The following is a 22,143-nucleotide window of genomic DNA, read 5'->3' as shown; positions in this document are numbered from 1 at the left end:
CACAGCACTGCATACTCTTTTGGAATAGGCCATGTGATGACTTTTCATGTGGTAAAAAAGAAAATGTCATGAGTGTGAGGAACAGAAAGCATTCTCCATTCAATTGGTTGAGATCAAGTGGACCGACTTATCTGCATTCACACCCTACCAAAGGTCACCAGAAAACCTTATTCAAAAATAAATTCAAATGCCTACCTTTAATTTAGTGCATGTGCTTAAAACAATTATGAATATGACAACTGGCTTTCTTTCATTTTACACATCATAGGAAATTCTTTCCTCATGTCTGCCTGTAATAACAACAACAACAAAAAATAGATGAGAAGTGGCTTTGCCTTGTTTAAAGTCCAAAGGACAAAGTTTGATTCCAATTTCACAATAAAGCATGAAAGAGCAATTCAGTCATGCTCTTCAGAAGCAAATATTTCAAGGATTTTTGGCATGGTTGGTTCATCCCTTTCCAGTCCATTATATGTTTGGCAGTTGTGCTGATTGCTAGGGCTACAAAGAACAGCCTGCCAGATATTTTGCACATGGTGGGGTAACCTTTTGGTCTATAAATCCTTGGCCAGAAGGTGAGCTGAGGCTTACCAGAACTTGCCTTGGAGATTAGGACCTAGGCCCAGTCAAGTTTATTAAAAGTTTCAGTGAAACTTAATAAACCACTAATTCCATTAATGACCTGTAGATGCTCTTGCTACAATTTCAGCATGTCCTTGTGATTGATTTACTATTTGCATGGGGTGGAAAGGAAGTGGAGAGTGGGTGTTGGGTGAAAGCCGGTGCCAGAAGAAAAGCACCTTTCTCTTACTAAAACAAACAACATGGGGTTGCCAGAAGCTTAGTTCCAATTGAAATCATTATGAAGGCAATTTAAAGATTAAATTTGCCTCGGTGCAAAGGTGATGCACAAGTTATGGAAGTTTGAAGCTAACCCAAAATTTACGACTTCCCAGCTATTTCCCCCTTTTTGTTAGATCAGCCTTATGCTAAGAATTCTGACTTTCTGCTAAACTGGTCTTCCAGTTGCTGAGAGCTTGTTTTTAAATACGGCACAAGAGAGTAGGTAGTATAAAGAAAACTCTCTTCTTGTGTAGAAAGATGCCTGTATTTAGTTCATCCCACCGTTTTTTCAGCCTGATCAGAAACCTTCTTAAGATGCAGCTAGTAGCACTTGAGGTGGGTTGGAGAAGATGGGATACTCTTTGCTTTATATATAGTTTTTTTTTTTATATTGCTTTATACAGTATTCTTTTTATAAAGTGTCAGTATGTCTGATGTCAGAAACTAACGCAAATAGATAACACCTGCTCTTTGGGGTGGAATTTAATTTTTATCTGAACTGACAGCTCAGAAGCATAATTACAGAGGTGCTATTGTTTTGAATTCCTGGTACTAATGTGTGTTGCATTACCAATATGGTAACTGCTTGATGTTTTGGGTGACAACTGGGTTTTGGAGATTTTTTTCTGAGTCTGTTTCTCTATATAAAGCAGTTGATCCTCCCCCATTTTGGAGGAGAGTAGGAAACTAAGGAGTTTAAGTTACTTGTGCTAAGCAGCATCCAACTTTTGAAGCAGAAGTACAAGGTAATGGGCAGATGAAGAAGGATGTCTAAAGTAAAAGGAGTCAGTGGTCCTCGATGATGACATTGGACTAGGATCAGGCTGATGCATCAAGCAAAATTCAGGATAACATTTGAAAGGCAGTGAAAGCTCACTCTACTAGAGAATGGGTGTAGGGGGAGTCAGTAACTAGAGTGTCAGTGGTGCAAAATACTGCACTGATGAGAATGCTAGAAATGCACAGAAGCAGTGAAATGGCATAGGATAAGCATGGGGAAGAGGAAGGTCATCATAATGTTGCGTTCTATCTGTCTAAGATAAGTCTCGTAGAGAAAGTGTTGGAAGCAACAGTTCTCAAATTATTTAAAACTTGCCTGGGTTAGGCTCTGTAGAACAAACAGTAGGAGCAATCTTTATGCTGATAGGAAGTGGACTCTATGACCTTGTCCCAGTACCCTCTCCCAAATTTCTGATTCTTAGGTTATTAGTCCCTTCTGCTACGTTCGTGCAGCTGCAAAATACTAATCCACAAGCACTGGAAAGGGCTTGCTGTTTCAGTTCTGTACACGTGGTCCATGTACACTTGTGTTTTTAATCCTGTGTTTTTCTTCATTTGTTATGTCACAAACTGAAGTCACTTTCCTACTCTCAGCAGTCTGCTGTATGGAGCAAGTCTCCAGAAAGCAAGCCAGCTTCCCAAGAAATGAAATCTCTCCAATCATGAGTAACTGAAATAAAGTGGTTCTTTGTTTTGTTTATTTATCAATTTATTTATTTATTCCTTCCCTCTCCAGGACTTTTGCCCTACAAATTGTCTTTATCTTAAAAGTCTTCTCTTGGCATGTAGAAACTAAAAATTCAAGGATCACTTGCCCTGACAGAGGGAAAAGATTAAGCAATGTCTGGCATCATTTAACAAGTGTTCGTAAATGATTTTGAAAACTCTATTGTTCAGCACAGCAATCAGAGGACAATTAGTCTCTCTTCTCTGAATAAAAATGTTGTTAACCAAGAAACGGGGAGAAGAGAGCTCTACTAATAGGAACCTTGAAAAGACTGAATCCATATGTCAAAGCCCTGGTAAAGTTCCCTCATAACACCTAGACTGCTTGTGTTTTGCTGGTCCTGTTATTCTAGACTTGTGTATCCTTGCTCTGGGTCGGGCACTCTTTCCATGGCCTCTCTGGTATTCTGCTTGGGCAACACACTGTTGTCTTCATAAAAATGTGGCCTTGAATTTAGCTGCCTCAGGCAATGGGACTAGCACTCTCCCACTTAGAGGCACCTCAGTTGCCTAAGAGCTCACTTTCTTAGTGTCAAACCTTATGGGCACTCTGGGCTATGGTTTACCTCTCCAGGAACACATCTCTTTGGCTCACATGCAGACTTTGGAAAGGTGCTAAGCCAAGTTGCTCTTCATTTTCAGACAACACGGGAAATCTACAGATCTAAACGAAACTGTAGAATACCTGTACACATTCCCTTACTTCATTTTCCTTGCTACTCTTGATCTTTCTTGTGGAGAACTCCTGCTTTATGCCCAAGAACCCAGGACATGATTTCTCCTTCAAATTATGGGAGCTCTTCTCTACAGCCTGCTTCCTGGTCCGGGCCCACAGTCAAAAAAAGATGTACCTGCTGCAAAAGCATACTTTTCTATCTAACCTTGCTTTTATCTTTGAGTATCTGACTTTTTTTTTAATGGCAAGTGCTGCCATCCAGCCTCTTTATGGCTCTTTTAGGTAATTTTGAATTCTAAACGCCATTTCCTTCAGACTACCTGAAAATAACTAGCACTATCCATGCATTGTTCAGCCTAACATCATGCATGAAGGTTAATGATTTCTGCAGCTTCTGTTGGGGAGTTTGTCAGTTCATTGCTGACTCTACATATTGAGGCATTTAACAAGAAGACATTTTGGTCAAGCTAGCTGAAATTTCCAAGTTGAATACAGACAGGTTCCCCAAATTATTGTGCTATGAAATGTTTCTAATCTTTCCTTACTTCCTCTAGGAGCCGGCAGAGTAAAAAGTCCAACCTGTGACCCAGTCCTACTGCTGGAAGCTAGAATACCAGCAATGAAACTCTCTCTTCGTATTTATGTGTAACATGTTTAGTTGTAGTGTCATGTATGATGACTAATATTTTGGAGACTATTTATGTCCTCAGTCATCGTGTTTCCAGAGGGAAAGGTGTTGGGACCTTTTATAGCTAATATTTCATGCCCAATAAAATAGAGGAGTGACTTCTACAGGGCTGAAAGGAAATAAAAGTGTAGAAACATCTTGGACATCAGGAGGCGCTACTTCACAGTCAGGGCGGCTAGGGTCTGGAACCAGCTTCCATGTGAGGTGGTGCAGGCTCCCACCCTGGGGGTTTTTAAGAGGAGGTTGGATGACCACCTTGTTGGGGTCATTTGACCCCAGTGCTCTTCCTGCCATGGCAGGGGGTCGGACTGGATGATCTGCTCAGGTCCCTTCTGACCCTAGAAACTATGAAAAATGGGGGCAGAAGTGATCATGAGAGATTGTTTAGTTCAACCTTTGCTCCAGGCAGAATCATCCTTATTTAAACCATCTCAGACAAATGTCAGGCCTGCAATTAAAAATTTCTGAAGACAGATTCCACAATGTCTCTTAATCTTCTGTTTTAGTACTTACCCATCTCTGTTACAAAGTATCTAAGTATCATAGCTAGAAAGCATCTGGTAGAAATATATAACTTCAGTCGTCTTTGTTAAAATGTAAGCTTAATACCTTTTGTCCCTTGTAAACATACAGATCAAATGGTCTCTATATTTATCCTGTGACCATAGATAGATGGAATTGTTACACTTGGTTTGTTTGTAGAAATGTCTTCTGTTTTTGTTGATTCAGCCATGAATTGAGTGTTTTTAAATATAATTTATTTTTCAATATTTTCAAATATTAATAAGAATGCTAGACTAGTTGCATCTCATATAGGAACTCAAGCACTAAATTTATGCAGAAGAGGTCATCTGGGTGTCAGTAGTGGAGTGATAAGCACCTTGACTAACTGCCGGGGGAATCCCACTGTCTTAAGTTTTTTTACATATAGAGTAGGTGTCTGTAATTTATACAGTGTGCATGCACACACTTTATAATGGATTGACTGAGAAGTTCTTATTTGAGCTCGTTTGCGATGGGACTTTAATGGCTGTTGTTGGGTTTTTTTTAAAAGCACAAGAATAGGATAGTGAAAGATTCTATGATCAAAAAATACTCACTGAGATAACAATGTATATTAAGGCATTTTCCATCTACAGAACTTTGATGTGATAATTTGTTCCTCTCACACTTGTATGACAGCAACTGAAGTAAATTATTAAAGACTGAGCTTTCAGGGGTTTGAGGAATGTCATTGCTAATTCTAAGTGTTCTGATGTCGAGTGGGAGATTTTATTTTTGCTCTACAAATAATTATGAAAATTGAAGGTGCCCTACTCCCTGTTCCTTAAGTCCTGAGAAGGAGAAAAATGTTGAGTTGCTTTGAGGCGTGGTGTAGATATGTGGGACAGTAATAAAGCAAACTGCAGTTACAGCAGCTGTACAAAAGACACTTGTGTGGCTGTAATAACTTGCCTCTCTACTTGCATCTCCCTGCATCCCACTGTCTCTTTCCTGCCCCCCTGCCCATCCTCCCTTCCTTTTTCCCTCTCAATCTGAGTATTGTTTTTGTTGAGAATTAGGATTGGGCTGTATCAGAATATGTCCTCTTGGTGTATTACTTCGATGTTACTGATCATATTCAAAGAAATAATTTTGTCTTTACTTTTCTCAGGTGGCTTTACTGAATTCTCCAGCTGTTTCCCTGGCCTCTGTGAAGGAAAATCTATTCTAGTTCCTACTTGTATTTCTCAGCCCTGCTTACCAGTCTCTAACATAGGGCCAACTAGAATATTGCCTCATCTTTATCTTGGTTGTCAGCGAGATGTCCTCAATAAGGTGGGTATTTTTATATGTGTTATTTACAGCCATGGATACACAATATTTGGGAATGGGAAGAGTAGCTAAAAGAATACAGATTATACTTTCCAAAATAACCATGTGTTGCTGCTTTGTGATGTTGTATCGGTTCCGTAGCGAAACACTTGGAGTAAATCCAAATAACAAGCCTTCTGTCATTTGCTCTCTATCAGCTGTGGGTTGTGTTGATGACACAGAATTCATATAATTAATGCATGTGCTCTGTAATGTGATTCTTGGTCTTCTCTTGCTTATGCTGATACCTGCATCAGAAATCTGCCAGTTAACAGGAAGTTATTAATTTATTATAAGAAAGGCCTAACCAGTTTCACGAGCATGACTCCAACTGGTTCTGTTCTGACAAGCATAAGCTGTTAATATCGTGCAGTGTCAATGCTTGCTGCAGCACAAAAGACCAGTGATCTCATGCTAAGTGGGGTTTTGCTTTGTTTTTTGGTGGGGGGGAGAGGGGCTGGGGGTTGTTTATTTTTGTTTTGCTTTTTTAAATTAAATGCTAGAGGGAGTTGATTTGAAGCACCTGCCTTTGGTTATTACTGCATATGTCTACTAATAGCTCTTGGCCTAAAATTGAGCACATTGTAGTATATGAAAAGGCCAAAAGCAGCCTCCATAATTTTATGGTATTAAATGCCCCCAAGCTGACTAGATCAGGAGTGTGGCATGGGTGATTGGCAGCATGCAGCTTGGCTAGACATATCCCCTTCCCTCCCCTGCACTTGGCTACCAATCCCTCCCACGACTGGAGGTAAGCTCTCTTTTTCCCCTTCCTCTGACATTGGCAGCAACCACTCTTGTCTCCTCCCAGAAGGGGTCTGAGGGCCCTTGGTGCAGCCAAATCGCAAATACCTCACCCACTGCTCTAAAATGTTGATCTATACTGAGGTGTTCTCAAGCTCCAGTTTTTCTGGGCCTCTCTGCATGGGTACTTATGCAAAGGTTTACACCAGGACTGGCCAGGTCTGCTGTTGCTCAGTGTATATCCCTTTGGTCATACCACAAAAGATATACAGCTTTGGCCGCCTTTACCATCCTCAGTTTCAACCTTAAAAAAAAAAAAAAAAAATACCCTTACTCCCAAATTTCTGAAAGTTTCTTCACATCTGGAAATTTTATATTTAAGAGATTTATGAGACAATTCTCCCTAAAAGCAAGGGATTCCTTTTAGGGTTTTTCCCCCTCTCCTGTTTTTTTAAATGCATTTGAGTTCATCTGTGAAGATGTTTCTTGTTCTGGTGTTAAAGCATCTAATTTTATAAAAATCTAATCACTTTGACATAATCAGATTCTTTCTAGTTTCTCCTATTTCTCACCCCTCTCCCACCTAGTTTTAATAAGGTATTTTAGATTGCAGTGTAAGCATTTCGTTGTTTTTTTTTTTTTTTTCCCCTTCCAGCACTTAAACTGCTACTGTGGAGAATAGTCAGTGGCCATTGCTTTTCCTTTAGGTACAGGCAGACCTTGGACTTATGACACAGTTGGTTCCTGAAAACTGCATCTTAAGTTGAAATGTTGTAACTCAGAACTGATTTTTCCCATAGGAAACAATATTATAAGTGGGGGATTGGTTCCTGAACCAAGGCCCGATACCCTATTTTCACCAAAAATAACCCAGAATTTTGTACTGAATCATAGACGAATAATATAGGTACATTAATGTAGTTATATTTTAAATAGCAATCGCATTGATTTGGAAGGACTTCTTTGAGGTGACTTTGCTGGGCTTTTTGAAGGGTTCTTGGCTCAAGTCTTGACTGCAGGTTTTTCTGGAGTCTTGTCCGCTTTCTTAAAGAAAGTGTCCAAGGAAGTTTGGACAGACATTCTCCAGGGAGGTGGGCGACACAGCAAACTTGTTCACTGGCAAGGCATCTATGAAGCATTGTAAAGTCAAAACTGACTTCAAAGTTGAAACAGGGTGTCAATTTATAAACTTTGTAAGTGTGAAACATAACTCGAAACATTGTAAGTCAAGGACTGCTTGTATTCTTTTTTAAAACTTGTATATATTGTTGCTGTGCAGCAAACTAGTAGTTTAGACGGACTTATTTCTAGTGCTGTCCACAGTAACTTATTTATCTGTCTTATAATGTGTGAATATTTGTGCTCACAGGCCCATATAAAGCAGCCCAGGGTTTGGGGTTTTTTGGTTCTGTTTTCCCCTCCTGCTACAAATTTACTGTTGGAGATTCTTCTGTTCTTATAGTATCTTGATACATGGTGCTATTATTGGCTGTAAGGGGTTGAGCATGTCTCACCTATTTATATCAAGTGGCTCCCAAAGGGGTTACAGCTCTAACCTTATCCATCTGGTTCTGACACATGCTAAGTTTTGGCGTTTTGCTTGGCCTGTAATGGTCCTAGCAGGGGATAATGCTGGAAATGAAGGAGGAGGTTCCACACTTTCAATAAATCAGTGACTCGCTCACTTTTTTTAAGTGCAAGGGAGACCACCCAGGCTTTGCTACTTCCATCACTGTGTTGACTAAACCTGGATTTAATTTCCTGGAAAAAATATAGCCTTTTAGGGCATCATTAATTTTGAGATTTAAACAAATCACAGAACGTAGAGCTTGAAAATAGAATATTTACTTTCTAAACACATGGTTGTTGGTGTTTAGGATTTCTGAATCTTTCTCCTATCATTTCTTCCTCTTGGGTGACAATGAAGTCCCTGTTCTGGTTATGATGTTATAATCTGCAGCTCTCGGAATGATTGAAAGCCCAACCCAGTGCACATCAGAATCTTTTTTTCTTTCTTTTTTTTTTTTGTGTGCCCGTTTTCATTTGAATATAATTCCATGCCAGCTGTGTAACCCATCAGTGCTATAGGTAAAAAGTTAGGAGAGAAGCCACTCAGAGCTTTGTCCACATCCACCCATCAGTTACCATTCCACCATTCCCTGCTCATCTCCTCCCTCCACCTGACCATGCAATTGGCCTGGTTCTCTAGACATGTATGTGGGTGATTTATGTTCATCTTTTCCCTGTGATTTTAATAGAGGGTTGGGGTGACTTTTTTCAGCAATCAAGTTACCCAAGCTTCTGCAAGGGGTTCTGTATAAGTAGGGGCCGGAGCCACATGATGGAAAGCCCTCATAGTCCATCATACGCATTGGGGGCTTGCCATGCTCTGCCTGCAAAAATGGCTGGCAGGACAAGTCTGCCTGTGAAATCGGCTGGCAGCTGACTCGACTTTGTTAGACCCCTATGTATAAGCGAGGTATATTGTACTTCACTTGCCTTCAGACTGCAAACAGAAACAGTGAACTGTTTCCTGTACCCTTTAGACAATCTCATGCGAATGGGTAGGGGGATGTCTGTTTCATTGGTCTAAGCAAGACATTAATTTTTCATTCAGTTCAGACAGATTTATTTTCCATATCATTTTGGCAGCACAGAGTGATTCAACTTATTAAATACCTTTCACTCATATTCAACATGCCCTCACTGGTAGGACACTGACCTACACAGAGCTTTTGCAGGGCTCTTTTAGTGTGTTAACAGTGCCAGTTCTGCCATTAAGGGAAAAGAGAATTTTAACCAGGGTAGCAACAAATTCCACATCTCTTGTTAATTCCTCCTTTATTCTTTGGAACAGCAGAATATGTATTAACAAATAGAAAATAATCGTGTCAGCTTCCCTTATGAAAATCATCCCATTCTTAAACACAGTAGAGTTCTCACTCAAAGAAAAAAATCTTCTGCAAGACTAACTACCAGCAGTGAACATTTTCTGGCTGTCTCTGAATAACTGCTTCTAGAAGACCATTAGAACAATGCAAATGTGAATTCTAAGCTAGTTTATAGATTTGGGCTTAGAACTACTTCTAGGCTTAACTTTCTTATGTACTAGAGTTGCGGCTCTAATATTTTACTCTTGATCTTTTGTCTACTTTTACAGGAGCTGATGCAGCAGAATGATATTGGTTATGTTTTAAATGCCAGCAATACTTGTCCAAAGCCTGACTTCATCCCAGAATCCCATTTCTTGAGAGTGCCAGTGAATGACAGCTTCTGTGAGAAAATTTTGCCTTGGTTGGACAAGTCAGTTGATTTTATAGGTAAGAAGCTTAGACAAAATGCCTCTTTTAAGATCCCTTCTTTATAACTGCTAGAAAGTCTCTTTCTCGTTTTACGGTAAGCTTTGCTCAATTTTCATTGGGTTCTGAATTGTTCATAGGAGATATAAAAAGAGGTGCTATCTTAAATGGTTTTCCTTCATTTATGGTTGTCCCAAGGGACTCTTATAATGAGATCTAGGGCTACTTGCTGCTGTAAATGTTGTTGGCAATCGCAAGCTGATTTTAAATGAATTATTTGTTGTTTGTGTCAGTTTAAGTCAGTAAACAAATAAGGGAGTATAAAATCAAGGTTTCTGATCTTCCATTTTTCTAGACTGTTACGATGCAGGAGGTTGTCCCTGGAGTTAATGCTAGACACTAGTCCAAGGCGCTTTTAAGGGTCTGAAGTAAAGATATCTGTGGGTCACTTTCTCATGTTCAGTGAATTGTTTGATATGGTCTAATAAACTCTTGGCTACTCTTTTTAGAAGCCAAATTATTTTAAAAAAATGAACAAATGGATGTTCTGATCTTTTTGTGAACTTGAACAACTAGAAAAATGTCTCTTTTTTTTTTTAGAAATTCAGCTTTGCCATGCCCAAAGGATTTGCCATCAAGTCAACACAGTAGCTGATCCAATTTGTTCCCCTGTCTCTGAAACATTTGTCTCCACCCACTTTCAGAGGCATGTGTGGGATTTTTCCATCAGGGCATGTTTTTTTCCTTAAATGCCATTATTTAGTGATTGTTTCCATAGAACAGCACAATTTATCTTCGTTATACTAATGTCTCTCACTCATTAGAATCTTCCTTTTCTACTCTTGGCTTCGGTAATGCCTTGTGGCAGTGTCTCACATTGAGGAGAACTTTGTGTATGTCTTGAGTGTTATCCACCCATTTTGAACTATTGTCTTGTCTTTGTTTTGTTAAATGCCCCCTCACCTTTGGTGTGATGAGAGAAGGTCAGTGGAAGCTCCTGATCTAGATTCCATTTTAGGAACATTGGCCCAGGAGGTGCCTTCTGAAGCTGTGTTCACAGGAAGTGGTTAACCAAAGGGATCCCCAAAATCACCACTACAAACCCTCATGGCTACAAGGAACACTATCTAAAATGCTAGGAACACCCTATTGCTGTGGTGCCCAACCTTTTCATCCCATGGGCCAGATGGATGGTGCCATGTTTCTCCACAGGCTGGATCTGGCTGCAGGGTGTTGCACAGCCTGACTTTGTCTGCTGAGGGTAGATGTGAGATGGGGTGGAACAGTCCTGATCTGGATGCGTGGGATGGTGGGCAGGGGAACAACCCAGTCCTGATCCCAGTGCAAGGGTGAGGTGGGGCAGGACATGACAGCATGGCAGCCATGATCCAGATGTGCAGAGGTGGGGGATGGAGTGGCAGCAGCCCAGCCCCAATCTGGATGCGGTGGGATGAAGCAGCCCCAATGGAGACATGCAGGTTGATGGTGGGCACCAGTCCAGTCTGATCTGGATGCGTCAGGATGTGGGCAGTCCTGATCCTGCTGTGTGGCCAATGGCCCTAGCAGGGCTGCAGCCAGCCCTGTAGAACTTGCACTGCTCCCTGCTGCTAAGTTCTTTGACCCCTCAGGGATCCCCATGGGCCGGTGTTGCGGCTCCACAGGCAGGATTTGGCCAGCAGCTCAGGTTGAGCACCCCTCCCCTATCAAATGCCATAATTAATAGGCAGGGAGAGGAGAGCACTGCCACTGCTACAGCAACAAGGAAGGGTTGCAATCATTTCATACACAGCTGTTGTGACTCCTTGCTCACCTCTTCTCTAAACTAAGTGTTCTGCAGCTTTGCTTGCTCCTGCAGCTGAAGTCTTTTCATGACTCCAAGCTCATTCTTTTCCCATCTGTCCCAGCTAATAGGTAAGCTTGCTTTCTGCTGTTTTTATTTAGAGATACAAGGAGCAGTACTCCAGGCACCATCAAGTTTATATAGCAGCACACTGATGATTTCATTATTTTTGTTCTGTTGCCCATGCATTCAAACATTTTGCTTGCTCTGCTTTTATGATCATTACTACACATTAAACTGAACAGAGGCCTGGAGTGGCTAGTTAACACAGAATCCATCAGCGTTCAATAGTCAAACTATATATATTTGCATACAAGGCAATGCCACATGCAGTAACAAAAAAATTTTTTTTTTAAATGCGTGTTGTGGGGGATGGCTAGGTAAGGATTGCTTTGGGAATTGGCCTAACTCCTGACACTTATGCAGCCATCAGAAAATACCAGCTAATAGGTAAGCTTTGGAAGGAGAAATACCACCAATATTCTCATTCATTGAGTACTGCTGCTTAAGGTACTGGAAGCAGAAGCAGCTGTTGAGATTTGATAATGGCCAGCTTAATGGCTCTACATTATTATAAATGATAGCAAAACTATAAAAGGAGAAGGAGAGTTAAATGCTAGTGACTCAACGATTGCTGTTAATACCTACATAGCATTATATAAATATCCCTTTGTGGGATGCTGTTGGCTCATGTTCAGCTCCAAATTCAGGATATCCTAAAAATAAGTTTATTCAAAAAGCTACTAATGATAGAAACTTAACCACAGCTTTTCTGTAATAATGTTTTAACAAGTGAATAATGTGATACAGCTTCTATAACAATACGATAAATGAGAATCTTTAACCTGACTAAAAAAAGTTAAACTGATTTACTGTCTGCACATCTGTTTAACATAGGCCATGAAATACAGTGAAAACTGTCTAAGATGGAATTGTGCAGGGCTGGGAATAGGTTCCACCTTGACAGATGTCAGTCATACAGAGGGAGCCTTCCAGCTGGGATGGCATGCTAGGACTATAGAAATTTTCTAGTTTGAGCAGGTTATACAGGTTCCATCTTATACAGGGTTCACTATACAGTACATAAAACATTATACGAATATTGCAAGATAGTAATTATTTCGCATGTAAACTTTCAGCTCTGAAGCAAACTCAAAGTATTGTCATCAACATTTGGGCTCCTCCTTTTACTCGTCTTTATTATTTACCATTTTCTCACCCACCAAAAACATGTTTGCTTGTAAATACTACAGAGTTTCTCTGTTTTCTTCATTACCAGAAAGAGCAGTCTTCAGGCATATGATCAATGTTGAATCACCCCTTGAAGTTACAATATCAGTTGCCAACAACTCTGTTGCTCATAAGACCTTCTCTCTTGTCTGGAATTTATTGTGCTTAGAACAAGCAAGGGAGCTGTATGTGCGTGACTTGCTCTCTCCACTTTAAATGCTACCCCACATTCTGAAGGTAGCCACATTGCTTCCTTGGCATGTGCTTCCTTTTGCTAGTGTTTTAAAATGGGGAATAAACACTTTCCACAGCCCCTCCAAGGATTGAATGTGCACACAGAGATGACAGGTGTTATATGGTGTGATGGCAAAGTAACGGTTCTAATACAAGAAGAGGTCGGTATGTATACATGCAGTGAAAGAGAAAACTACAGCAACACTGATTTCTGTTTGAAGCTTCCAAGGAATCTATAAGTGTTGAATTTTAAAGTTGTATGTTTTCTTTGTAATGGTTTTAGCACAACATAAAGCTCTTCATGCTGACAGCTGTTTTGTTTTGGGTTTTTTTGGTCCTCCCCTTTCTTCTCCCCCATACAGAGAAAGCGAAAGCATCAAATGGGCGAGTTTTGGTGCATTGTTTAGCTGGAATATCACGCTCGGCCACAATTGCTATTGCATACATCATGAAGAGGATGGATATGTCCTTAGATGAAGCCTACAGGTAAAGAGAGAACTTCCTTTTATGAGAATCATTAAGTTAGATGCCCTGAAATGGAGTCACCCAAAACCTGCAACTACAAGCATTAGCCTCAAGAATAGAAGATGAGGGGGGTGCCCCTATTTGCCATGTAGCTCAATGACAGGGGCACTTATTTGGGAAGCTGGAGACCTTGGGTTTTAGGCCCCCTTCACCCAGAGGGTTTTTGAGTCCAGGTGAGTAACCTAGCTACTCAACTATTTGGAAAAAGATGGGAGAGAGCTGCTGCACCAGCTCCCTCTCTGTCCTCTACATATCTATGAATAGAGTGCCAGCCTGTGTGTAGATGTCCAAGTCTGGACACTTAAATGACCAGGAAAGACTAAAACGCCACCCCTTGTACACCACCCCTATTAAATTTCTGTGTTTCTAATAATGGCTGTGATTTGGAAGACAGATATTGAAAACTCTGAGAATAATTTCAATTCTAATGAGGGAATTTTCTCTGGAAATGATGCATTTCATTATGTGGGGTAGAGACTGTTTGTTTTCAAGAGCTGGTGTCTAGTCTATAGAGGCATACATATCATGCAAGATCTGCCTGCGTGCAGCACACCCTTGTTTGGTGGAAATTTGAAGGAACACTCATTACATGTGGTGAAAGTAGTTCAAATGACAGGTGCCAGATGAACAAAACCAGCAACTGGGGAGGAAGTGAGCACAAAAAAATACACCGGTTTTTTTTATGTTCAGTAGATTACCTGTTTTGCTGGCAGCTTATCAGATTTTTGTGATATAGTGGTTTTGAGGTAGCTAACATGAAAAGACATGAAAGTGGAGTGGTGCACTGTTAACAAGAGCCTTGCCTTTCCTGCTGAGTCTTTTGAATGATTAAAAGCACTTGCTGTCAACAGAAAAGAATACTTCTCAGAGAATTTTTAAAATGAATTCCAATTGGTCAGTCTCAGCGCTTTGTCACCAAGATTGTGGAAAAGGACTCTCAATTGTGTGGTGATTGTTGCTTTACTGAAGAACTGCACGGAAAACATTGGGGGGGAAAAAGATTACAATAGCTAGGATTTTATATTTCTCTGTATTTACCTCTTCCTGTGATAGACTGTTCAATGACTATACCAAAGGAAGTCACAGGGAATGTACTCATTTGTTTGGGGCTGGTGGTTGTTGTTGTTGGTAAAGCTTGGAAAAATAAGCCCTCTGTAGGCATTCAGTTTATTTTCTCAGTTAGTGAGAGGTAGCAAGCAAACAAAATAACACTCCTATTTGAAAACAGCTTTTTAGTGTTTTCTTCAAACAACATCTGCAATTTACAATAAGTGAAAGATCAGAGAAAAATTCTCTCCACTTTGTTCTGCTCATCTTGTATAATTTGATTTTATATAGAAGAAGAAATAAAATTGAGTACATGTAACCCATTTCCTTTGCTTAGAGAAGGTCTTTTTTATGTTTCTGTTCAAATGAAAAGTATTTCTAAAACCATAAACTAGCAGGTCGACTCAGCAGAGGAGCCTGTAATAACTTCACTTTCTTTTTAAGTGACTTTTTTGAAGATAATATACCTCTTCCAAAACGGGATTTAGGGACTCTAGGCAGTATGCTGGGCAGAAATGATAATGTAACTGGACGGAGCTATTGTAATTACTATATTTAACTTTTTCCATAAAGCACAACAAATATTGACAGGAAAACAATTGTTGCGAAGATGGTATGAAGGCTAGGGGCTGAATGTCTGACACTAAAATAAATGGTCCGGGTTCTTTGTTAACAGCTTTTGAGCTACGGAAATCTTTGCAGAACCAAGCCCCCACCACCCCACTGCTGTAGAAATTCTCCATCCACCAGAGAACAGTGGGTGGTGGCGGTGGTAGTAGTAGTTTCAACTTCTGTTTTGTACATCCTTTCTGCCCTTTCTATCCAAACAGCCTGCTTATCTACTTTCACTAGAGTATTGGGAAAGAAGAGCCCAAGCTATAACCAGGCAGTTCAGTCCGTCTCATGACCTGTCTGTCTGACTGATGTTAGTTGCAAAAACTTGTGTGTGTGTGTGGGGGGGTGTTTTGTGTTTTTAAAACCAGCAGGATCTTGCGATTTGATTGTGTAAATCCTTGTTAGCTTCCAGCCAGACTAAGAGGAAAAAATCCATATACTACCAATGGATATGTTAAACAAGCAAAACACATTTTAACAACGAGCTCTCAAGAGTGTTTACTTTTCTAAGTGACCCACTATAAGTGTGTAACACATGCATGGGTGAGAAAAATATAACCTTCCCCTGAGGTGCGCTAGTTCCTCATGATTCATCCCTATGTTAATCTTCCTTGGATTTTCCTGGATTTCAATATTTTTGCTTTCCTTTAATAGCTATTTATATTCCGTTGTGCATGCCCACACTGCTTGCACGTGATCCTGCAACCATGTTTCTTGCGCTGCTGCTTCTGCTTATACTGGCTTTTCAGGATTTAGTCCATTTGTTACCTGCCTCACTCTGGCATGGAGAGAGAGAGAGAGAGTGTGTGTGTATACACACTAAAAGACCCAGGAAAGGGGTAGTATTTCTGGACTTATAATGTATAAATCAAAGGAGTTGTCAAGATGTTTCTGTATTTGCTTCCACAATAATGGTTTTCAAACTGGGGTATGTACCTGAATTTTAATAGTGGCAGCAGAGCTTCTGATTGGTCAGCTTGTGGTAAGTAATGGTGGTGCCACATGTTGAGGTCAGTGTTGACTCTTTCTAAGGAACGAATATGCAGAGGCAGTGGACATAGGGGATACAAACAGTGGTCTTTTTTTCAGGGAAAGGGTACATGGCCAAAAAGCTTGAAAACCACTTCCCTCAGACTCTGTTTCAGCAGTGCACTTCAAGTACATATGTAATTTCATGCCTGTTCAACAAAGAATGTAAATACGTGCTTAAGTGTACACATGTACTTTAAACACTGTTGACTTCAATGGAACTTAAAGAAGCATTAATCTCTTTTCTGCATAGGGGTGGGTCAGAGGTGTTTATCAGCAAATCAGGAGGAACCTATTGCAGTAAAATTCTTTGTCCAATGCCAGTGCACAACTCTTCCTGTTGCATTCTTAAATTTGGATACTTGTAGGAGACTAGGTGCATTGTAGAAACCCACTGGTTTTTTTTACCTGGCAGAAATTGGGTCCAATATGCTGCAGTATAGATGAGCCTCACCTGAAACGAAAGAGACCAAGGGCTGGGAAGTACTAACGTTAGTCGGGTGAAGTACCTGTAATGTAACACTTGGGAGTATTAAGAGGTGATCTGCAAGAGAGAAGAAAGAATGAGCTTACAGAGTTCTGTTAACAGAGCTCCATTAGCCAGCGGTGCAAAAAGATCACGTCCTATGTTCCATGTAGGTCTGCTGACAAAACACCTAGTATGGACAGAAGCTGCTATAGCTGGAGCTGCAGAAAAGTTCCTGTTGGCAGAGCTTGCTTGGTGCTGCTATTTGAAGCAGCAGCAGCCTCTGTAATGTAGACAAACCCTTGCACAATTTTTTTACTTCTTTCAACTGTAAGCTGTTTGTGGAAAGGACCATCTTCTTGTTCTACGCTTGTACGTGTGGCCTTTGGCAAGGACTATAGCTGCTATGGTAATGTTCTTACTTTATAAAAGGCTGAGGTTAAGTCCAGAAAACAAACAAGGTAGTCAAAAATGCAAAGTCCAAAGTTTAAAAAAATAATAATACAAGGAACCCTTTTCGTTCCTCTTATGCCTTGTGTGTGATGGAGGGGTTCAAGGAAGAACCCCACTTCTCCCTCTTCCAGTGACCTTTGAGAAAAGCACTTTAATTTGCGAGGAAAAATGTGTGGGAGGCATCTAGCTGTTTGCCTTTGAGTCATCCCTATCAAGCCATTGCTCTCCTTGCTTTCCCAGCTATTGAATACCTGCATTCCACTGAACTGGAACACAAGGACCTGAACAGGACCCAACCAGAGCTATAAGCCTAGAGAACTTCATGGGAAGAGAAAGGTCTTAAAATAATTCTTGCCTTGTTTTTTTTCCCCCCCCTCTTTTTCTAGGTTTGTGAAAGAGAAAAGGCCGACCATTTCCCCCAACTTCAATTTTCTGGGTCAGCTTCTGGACTTTGAGAAAAAGATAAAGACCCAGGCTGGGCAGCCTGGCCCAGTCAGCAAGTTGAAGCTGCTGCATTTGGAAAAAAGTAGCGAGCATGGACTGATCCCAGACAGTGGCCAGAGCAGTGGCGCCTCCCCTACTCAGCTCTGTACTAACTCTACCTCTGGGCCTGCAGAACAGAAGCCACTGGACTCCGGAAGTCTTTCGTGCTCACACTTGGTGTCTTTAGAGGATAGCCCGCTGGTACAGGGCCTAAATGGACTCCACGTGTCTCTGGACAAGGTAGAGGACAGCAATAAACTGAAGCGCTCATTTTCTTTGGATATCAAGTCAGTGTCCTACTCGACAAGCAGCAGCTGTGTGACTGCATCGGTGCAGGGCTTTACCTCGTCGGAGGATGCTCTGGAGTATTACAAACATTCAACAGCTTTAGACGGCAGCAGCAAGCCGTGCCAGTTCTCCCCTGTCCAGGAAGTTTCGGAGCAGACACCCGAGACCAGCCCTGATAAAGAGGAAGCCAGTCCTCCTGAGAAATCCCAGAATGCCTGGCAACCAGACAGCCAGAACAAGCGGCAGCACATGGGAAGGCCCAGCAGCAACTCCAGCACCGCCCAGCGGTCGCTTTTATACCCACTGCATCGGAGCGGGAGCATGGAAGACAACTACAGAACAAACTTCCTCTTTGGCCTTTCCACAAGTCACCAGCACTTGGCAAAGTCTGCTGCTGGGCTGGGCCTCAAAGGCTGGCACTCGGATATCTTAGCACCTCAGACCTCCACCACATCCCTCACCAACAGCTGGTATTTCGCTACAGAAGCCTCGCACTTCTATTCAGCATCTGCTCTATACGGGAGCAGTGCCACTTACTCGGCCTACAGCTGCAGCCAGCTGCCCACTGGTTGTGATCAAGCCTGTGCTGTGCGCAGGCGGCAGAAACAGAGTGACAGAGGCGATTCGAGGCGCAGCTGGCATGAGGAGAGCTCCTTCGAGAAGCAGTTCAAGCGACGGAGCTGCCAGATGGAATTTGGGGAGAGCATCATGTCAGACACCAGATCCCGTGAGGAACTGGGGAAAGTGGGCAGCCAGTCAAGCTTTTCGGGCAGCATGGAAATCATTGAAGTGTCCTGAGCAATGGCAGGCAGCCGTGACCACGTAGCTGAGTTGGTGTCCTTGTTGTTTAAAATAATTCCCTGTAAATCTGAATTTTTTTTGGTTAGAATGGAGTGGGGCTTCAGTGTGAAGGCAGTGAATAGATTTCTATCTATATGAGACATAACAAACTAATATTGGCACTGGGGAGCCAAGGGCCAGATCACATTCTGCTTGGTGGGTGCCTACGTGGGATTCAGTTCTGCCAGGTTTGAATTCTCTAGAAATATTGCAAATGCAAAAGGTGGGTGGATCATCATCATCCTCACTCCTAAGGGGATGGTGTTTTATGAAAAGAGATGAGGTAATGGCTTTGCAGGGACTCCAGAGGGATGGAATGGGATTGTCCTTAGGTCCTTAAGCTCTTTTAGGCATCTAATTGGTGGAATAGGATCTGGTCCAACTCGCTCATCTTTCTTTTCTCCCCCTCCCCTAAAAGTGGATGGGCAGATGTTTCAAAAAGGGTTTTTTTGGTATTTTTGTTTGCCTAACAGGTAAAGTGATTTTTATATGCCGTGAATTGCACATCCTTGAAACCCTTTTGTTCAAAGGAAGCTTTCTTGGCAGCAGGCCATCTCCTTGGCTCCACTGAGACGCATTACTAAAAGACAAAGCTAGTTCTTTCCTTTCCCCGTGCTCTCCAAATCTTCAACAATGCACCTTAGCCCTGAGACTGAGCCAACTTCTAGAGGGAGATTATTTTCCTTCGGGACAGTGACTAGTAGTGAATCCAAAAAAAAAATGTGACCAATCACAGTGAGGCTGGTCTGAAAACCAAGTTGAGACAATGTACATACTGAAGTAACTATCATTCTAATGGACAAGATTTAAGTGACTGGATAAGGAGCTGCTTTAGAGGGGGAAAAAAACAGTACCTCAAAAAATAAACCTAGGGCTTTCATAATTGCTGGCCTCTGGTTGCTGGGTCATAAGCAATGTGAATAAGTAGATGACTAGCCATGTTTTGAGGTTGATTCCAAGCTGTCTATGCACAAGAATTTTTGGTTTTGTTTTTCAGCTAACTGACAACTAAGTGGTAAAAATCCATCTTCTCAAAATAGGCCAACTACCCTTTTGATTTTTAAATGCAAAGTAGGGAGGGGTTTTTGACATTGGATATGACATTGGAAAACTGGCTTTTGAGGGGTAGACCTGTTAATCTCTAAAGGTGAGATTAGAAAAAGGAACTGAATTACTTGGTGGCTGGCAGAGTGGTTAATGCTGGGTTCAAATAGAGGAGGGAAGAGGAAGGTTGGTGCTTTTCTCCCACACTGTTTAGGAGGCGGGCAGTGTATTCCACAATGTTGCCCAAGCCCAAAAGATTTTTACGTGGCTAAACTCCCCTTGCGCATCCTCAATCCATCGTATCCACTGACTTCAGTTGTTAATACCAAATTTTCGTATTTTGACAGAAAGAAGCCCCACTAGCCTGAATGGCCCAGGATGGAACACAACATTAAGCTGCTCCCCCACCCCCAATATTACTACTTTAATGGAAAATGTGTTTACTTCCAGCACTCTATTCTAAAGCAGTCCCTGTCACGCCAGCGTTGTTCTGGGTTCTAAGGCTAGGTTTGTTTGTTTGTTTGTTTTCCCCTGATGTGTTAATAAGACATGGTTTTATGGATGGTAAGGAACCCAGAGCCTGACACTGCCATCCTCGTTGCTGGCTGGTCACTCTTTTTAGAGGCAAAGACGCATCAAGAATATCTCATTTAGGGACTGTCTTGTCATGTTCCTGCTGGTGGTCTTGGCAAGGGGGGCAGGGACACTTTCAGGGTGAATTCAGCATTGTGTTTTTGCTTAGAGGGAGAAAAACCACTGCTTTTGCTCCAGCCCATGATTCCTGTGGGATGCTGGCTGCCACTTCCCCAGGCCACTTTGTGACTTGTTGTAAATCTTGTGGGGAATTAACAACAGAGGCCCAATATTATGCTTCATTGTTCAGTCCTGCATTGACACATGATCATTCTCTATATCTTTGCCAGTGTCTTTCAGTGCATACATGGCATTGTGGGTGTTGAGGGGCAGGAGAGAGATGTGGGCTGCAATGTTTGTACAATTTCAGTGCAGGCAGCTGAAAATATAAAACGTACAATAAACTATGACTTAACTGCTTTTTAAAGCTGTTGGCTAAGGTTTTTTCAGCAAAGATCTAGTGGTCACTGAAGCCCTAAATAAGTCAGCGGCTTGTTTTGTTTTACTGTAAGTGTAGCTAGATGGTGACTCAAATCTCAGGTTTTACTATATTGAAAAAAGGACAGGATTTTGTCTGTCTGTCTGTCATGGTTTTGTTCTGGGGTTTTTGTTGTTTTTTGTTTTGTTTTTTTGTTTTTCTCTTTGTGGCTAGGGTGTGACTTCAATTTCCTATGGTGGACTGCTTAAAACTAGCACTGAGAGAAAGCTACAAAGTTGATTAACTTGATCCTAAGGAGCATGAGAGAGACAAAAGAGACGGCAACAGAAGTGGTTGAACATATAAGATTCATTTGTTCCATGTGTATGAAATGCAGGAAGAGAGGGTGGTTTGGGTCAGGGGTAGGCTGATACCACATTGCAAAGTAAGACGGGTCTTGGCTCTCCATTTAAGCATATTGCCACTGTATGCTGATATATTGAGTGAAAATGACTCTGACAACTGTTTTAGCCTGTACACACACTGTATGTGCACAATTTATAGAAATTAAAGTATTTAAAGAAATCCCTAACAGAGAAGAAAAACTCTTTTGCAGCTGAAATCTGGGCTTGGCTTCTCTTGATTTCTAGCATCCTCGGAATTGGTGAAGCAAGGACAGGTTGCTAAAGGCTCAGTACTTGTGTAGACTGGGTCCTTTTAAGCACATGAAGGAGAGAGCCTGGAGCTTGTCTGGTCTGTGGGTGGGTGGTACCTTATCTCATTTTTGTACCTGAATGATGCTGGAAGTGGTTTAAGACGTTTGGAAAGCAAGGTGGAGGATGGGGGGGAAGAAATGTGTACATGTTTTAATCTGAATATAATGTTCTTTTGGTATATGGCAAGCTGTTTAAATGGTTCAAAAAGGTGCGAGTTTCTCATCTTGTTGTGTCATGAGCATTACTTGTACGTTATGATGAAATAAAATCAGACGTGGTACCTGTTTATATAGAATGGCTGAGAAGAGCTGTTTATAATCATCTGTAGAATATACATACCATGTCCAGCTTAAAATACAATACCAGGAGTGTCCACATGGTATGTTGCCAATCTTTGCAGCTGCTACTGATGGTCATGTAGGCTGCTTACCAACATGAAAAAAAACAAAAAACCCAGCACTTCAAGCTTGGCGTGCCCCTATGCTCAAGCACAGCACATGGCTAGGAGAGGCGTCATGTTAATTTGGCCTGGCTTGCCAGCATCTGTTTGGATTGTGCACTTCAGTGGGACTTTTTGGCGCTTTTATCTAGTAGCTGATTGAATCTGCTTTGGATAAAAAGCGCCAAAAAGCCCCGCTGAAGTGCATGATCCATACAGACACTAACACACTT

General features: G+C 41.5%; 1 protein-coding gene across 2 annotated transcripts in view; it reads left to right on the top strand.

The window, feature by feature from the left end:
- DUSP16 (dual specificity phosphatase 16) overlaps positions 1-21,833 on the top strand; it is a 96,909-nt gene extending 75,076 nt beyond the window's left edge. For both annotated transcript variants that reach the window (XM_019515967.1, XM_019515966.1), the window contains exons 4-7: positions 5,368-5,531; positions 9,472-9,631; positions 13,277-13,400; positions 17,436-21,833. In XM_019515967.1, coding sequence (XP_019371512.1) covers positions 5,368-5,531; positions 9,472-9,631; positions 13,277-13,400; positions 17,436-18,618 — 1,631 coding nt within the window. In that variant the 3' untranslated portion in view covers positions 18,619-21,833. The remainder of the gene's footprint in view (positions 1-5,367; positions 5,532-9,471; positions 9,632-13,276; positions 13,401-17,435) is intronic.
- The last annotated feature ends 310 nt before the right edge of the window (positions 21,834-22,143 follow it).

The sequence above is a fragment of the Gavialis gangeticus genome, unplaced genomic scaffold, assembly GCF_001723915.1.
Source record: "Gavialis gangeticus isolate Ggan-Ray unplaced genomic scaffold, GavGan_comp1, whole genome shotgun sequence".
Taxonomy (NCBI): Eukaryota; Metazoa; Chordata; order Crocodylia; family Gavialidae; genus Gavialis; species Gavialis gangeticus.
This window is presented reverse-complemented; position numbering and strand designations above follow the sequence as displayed.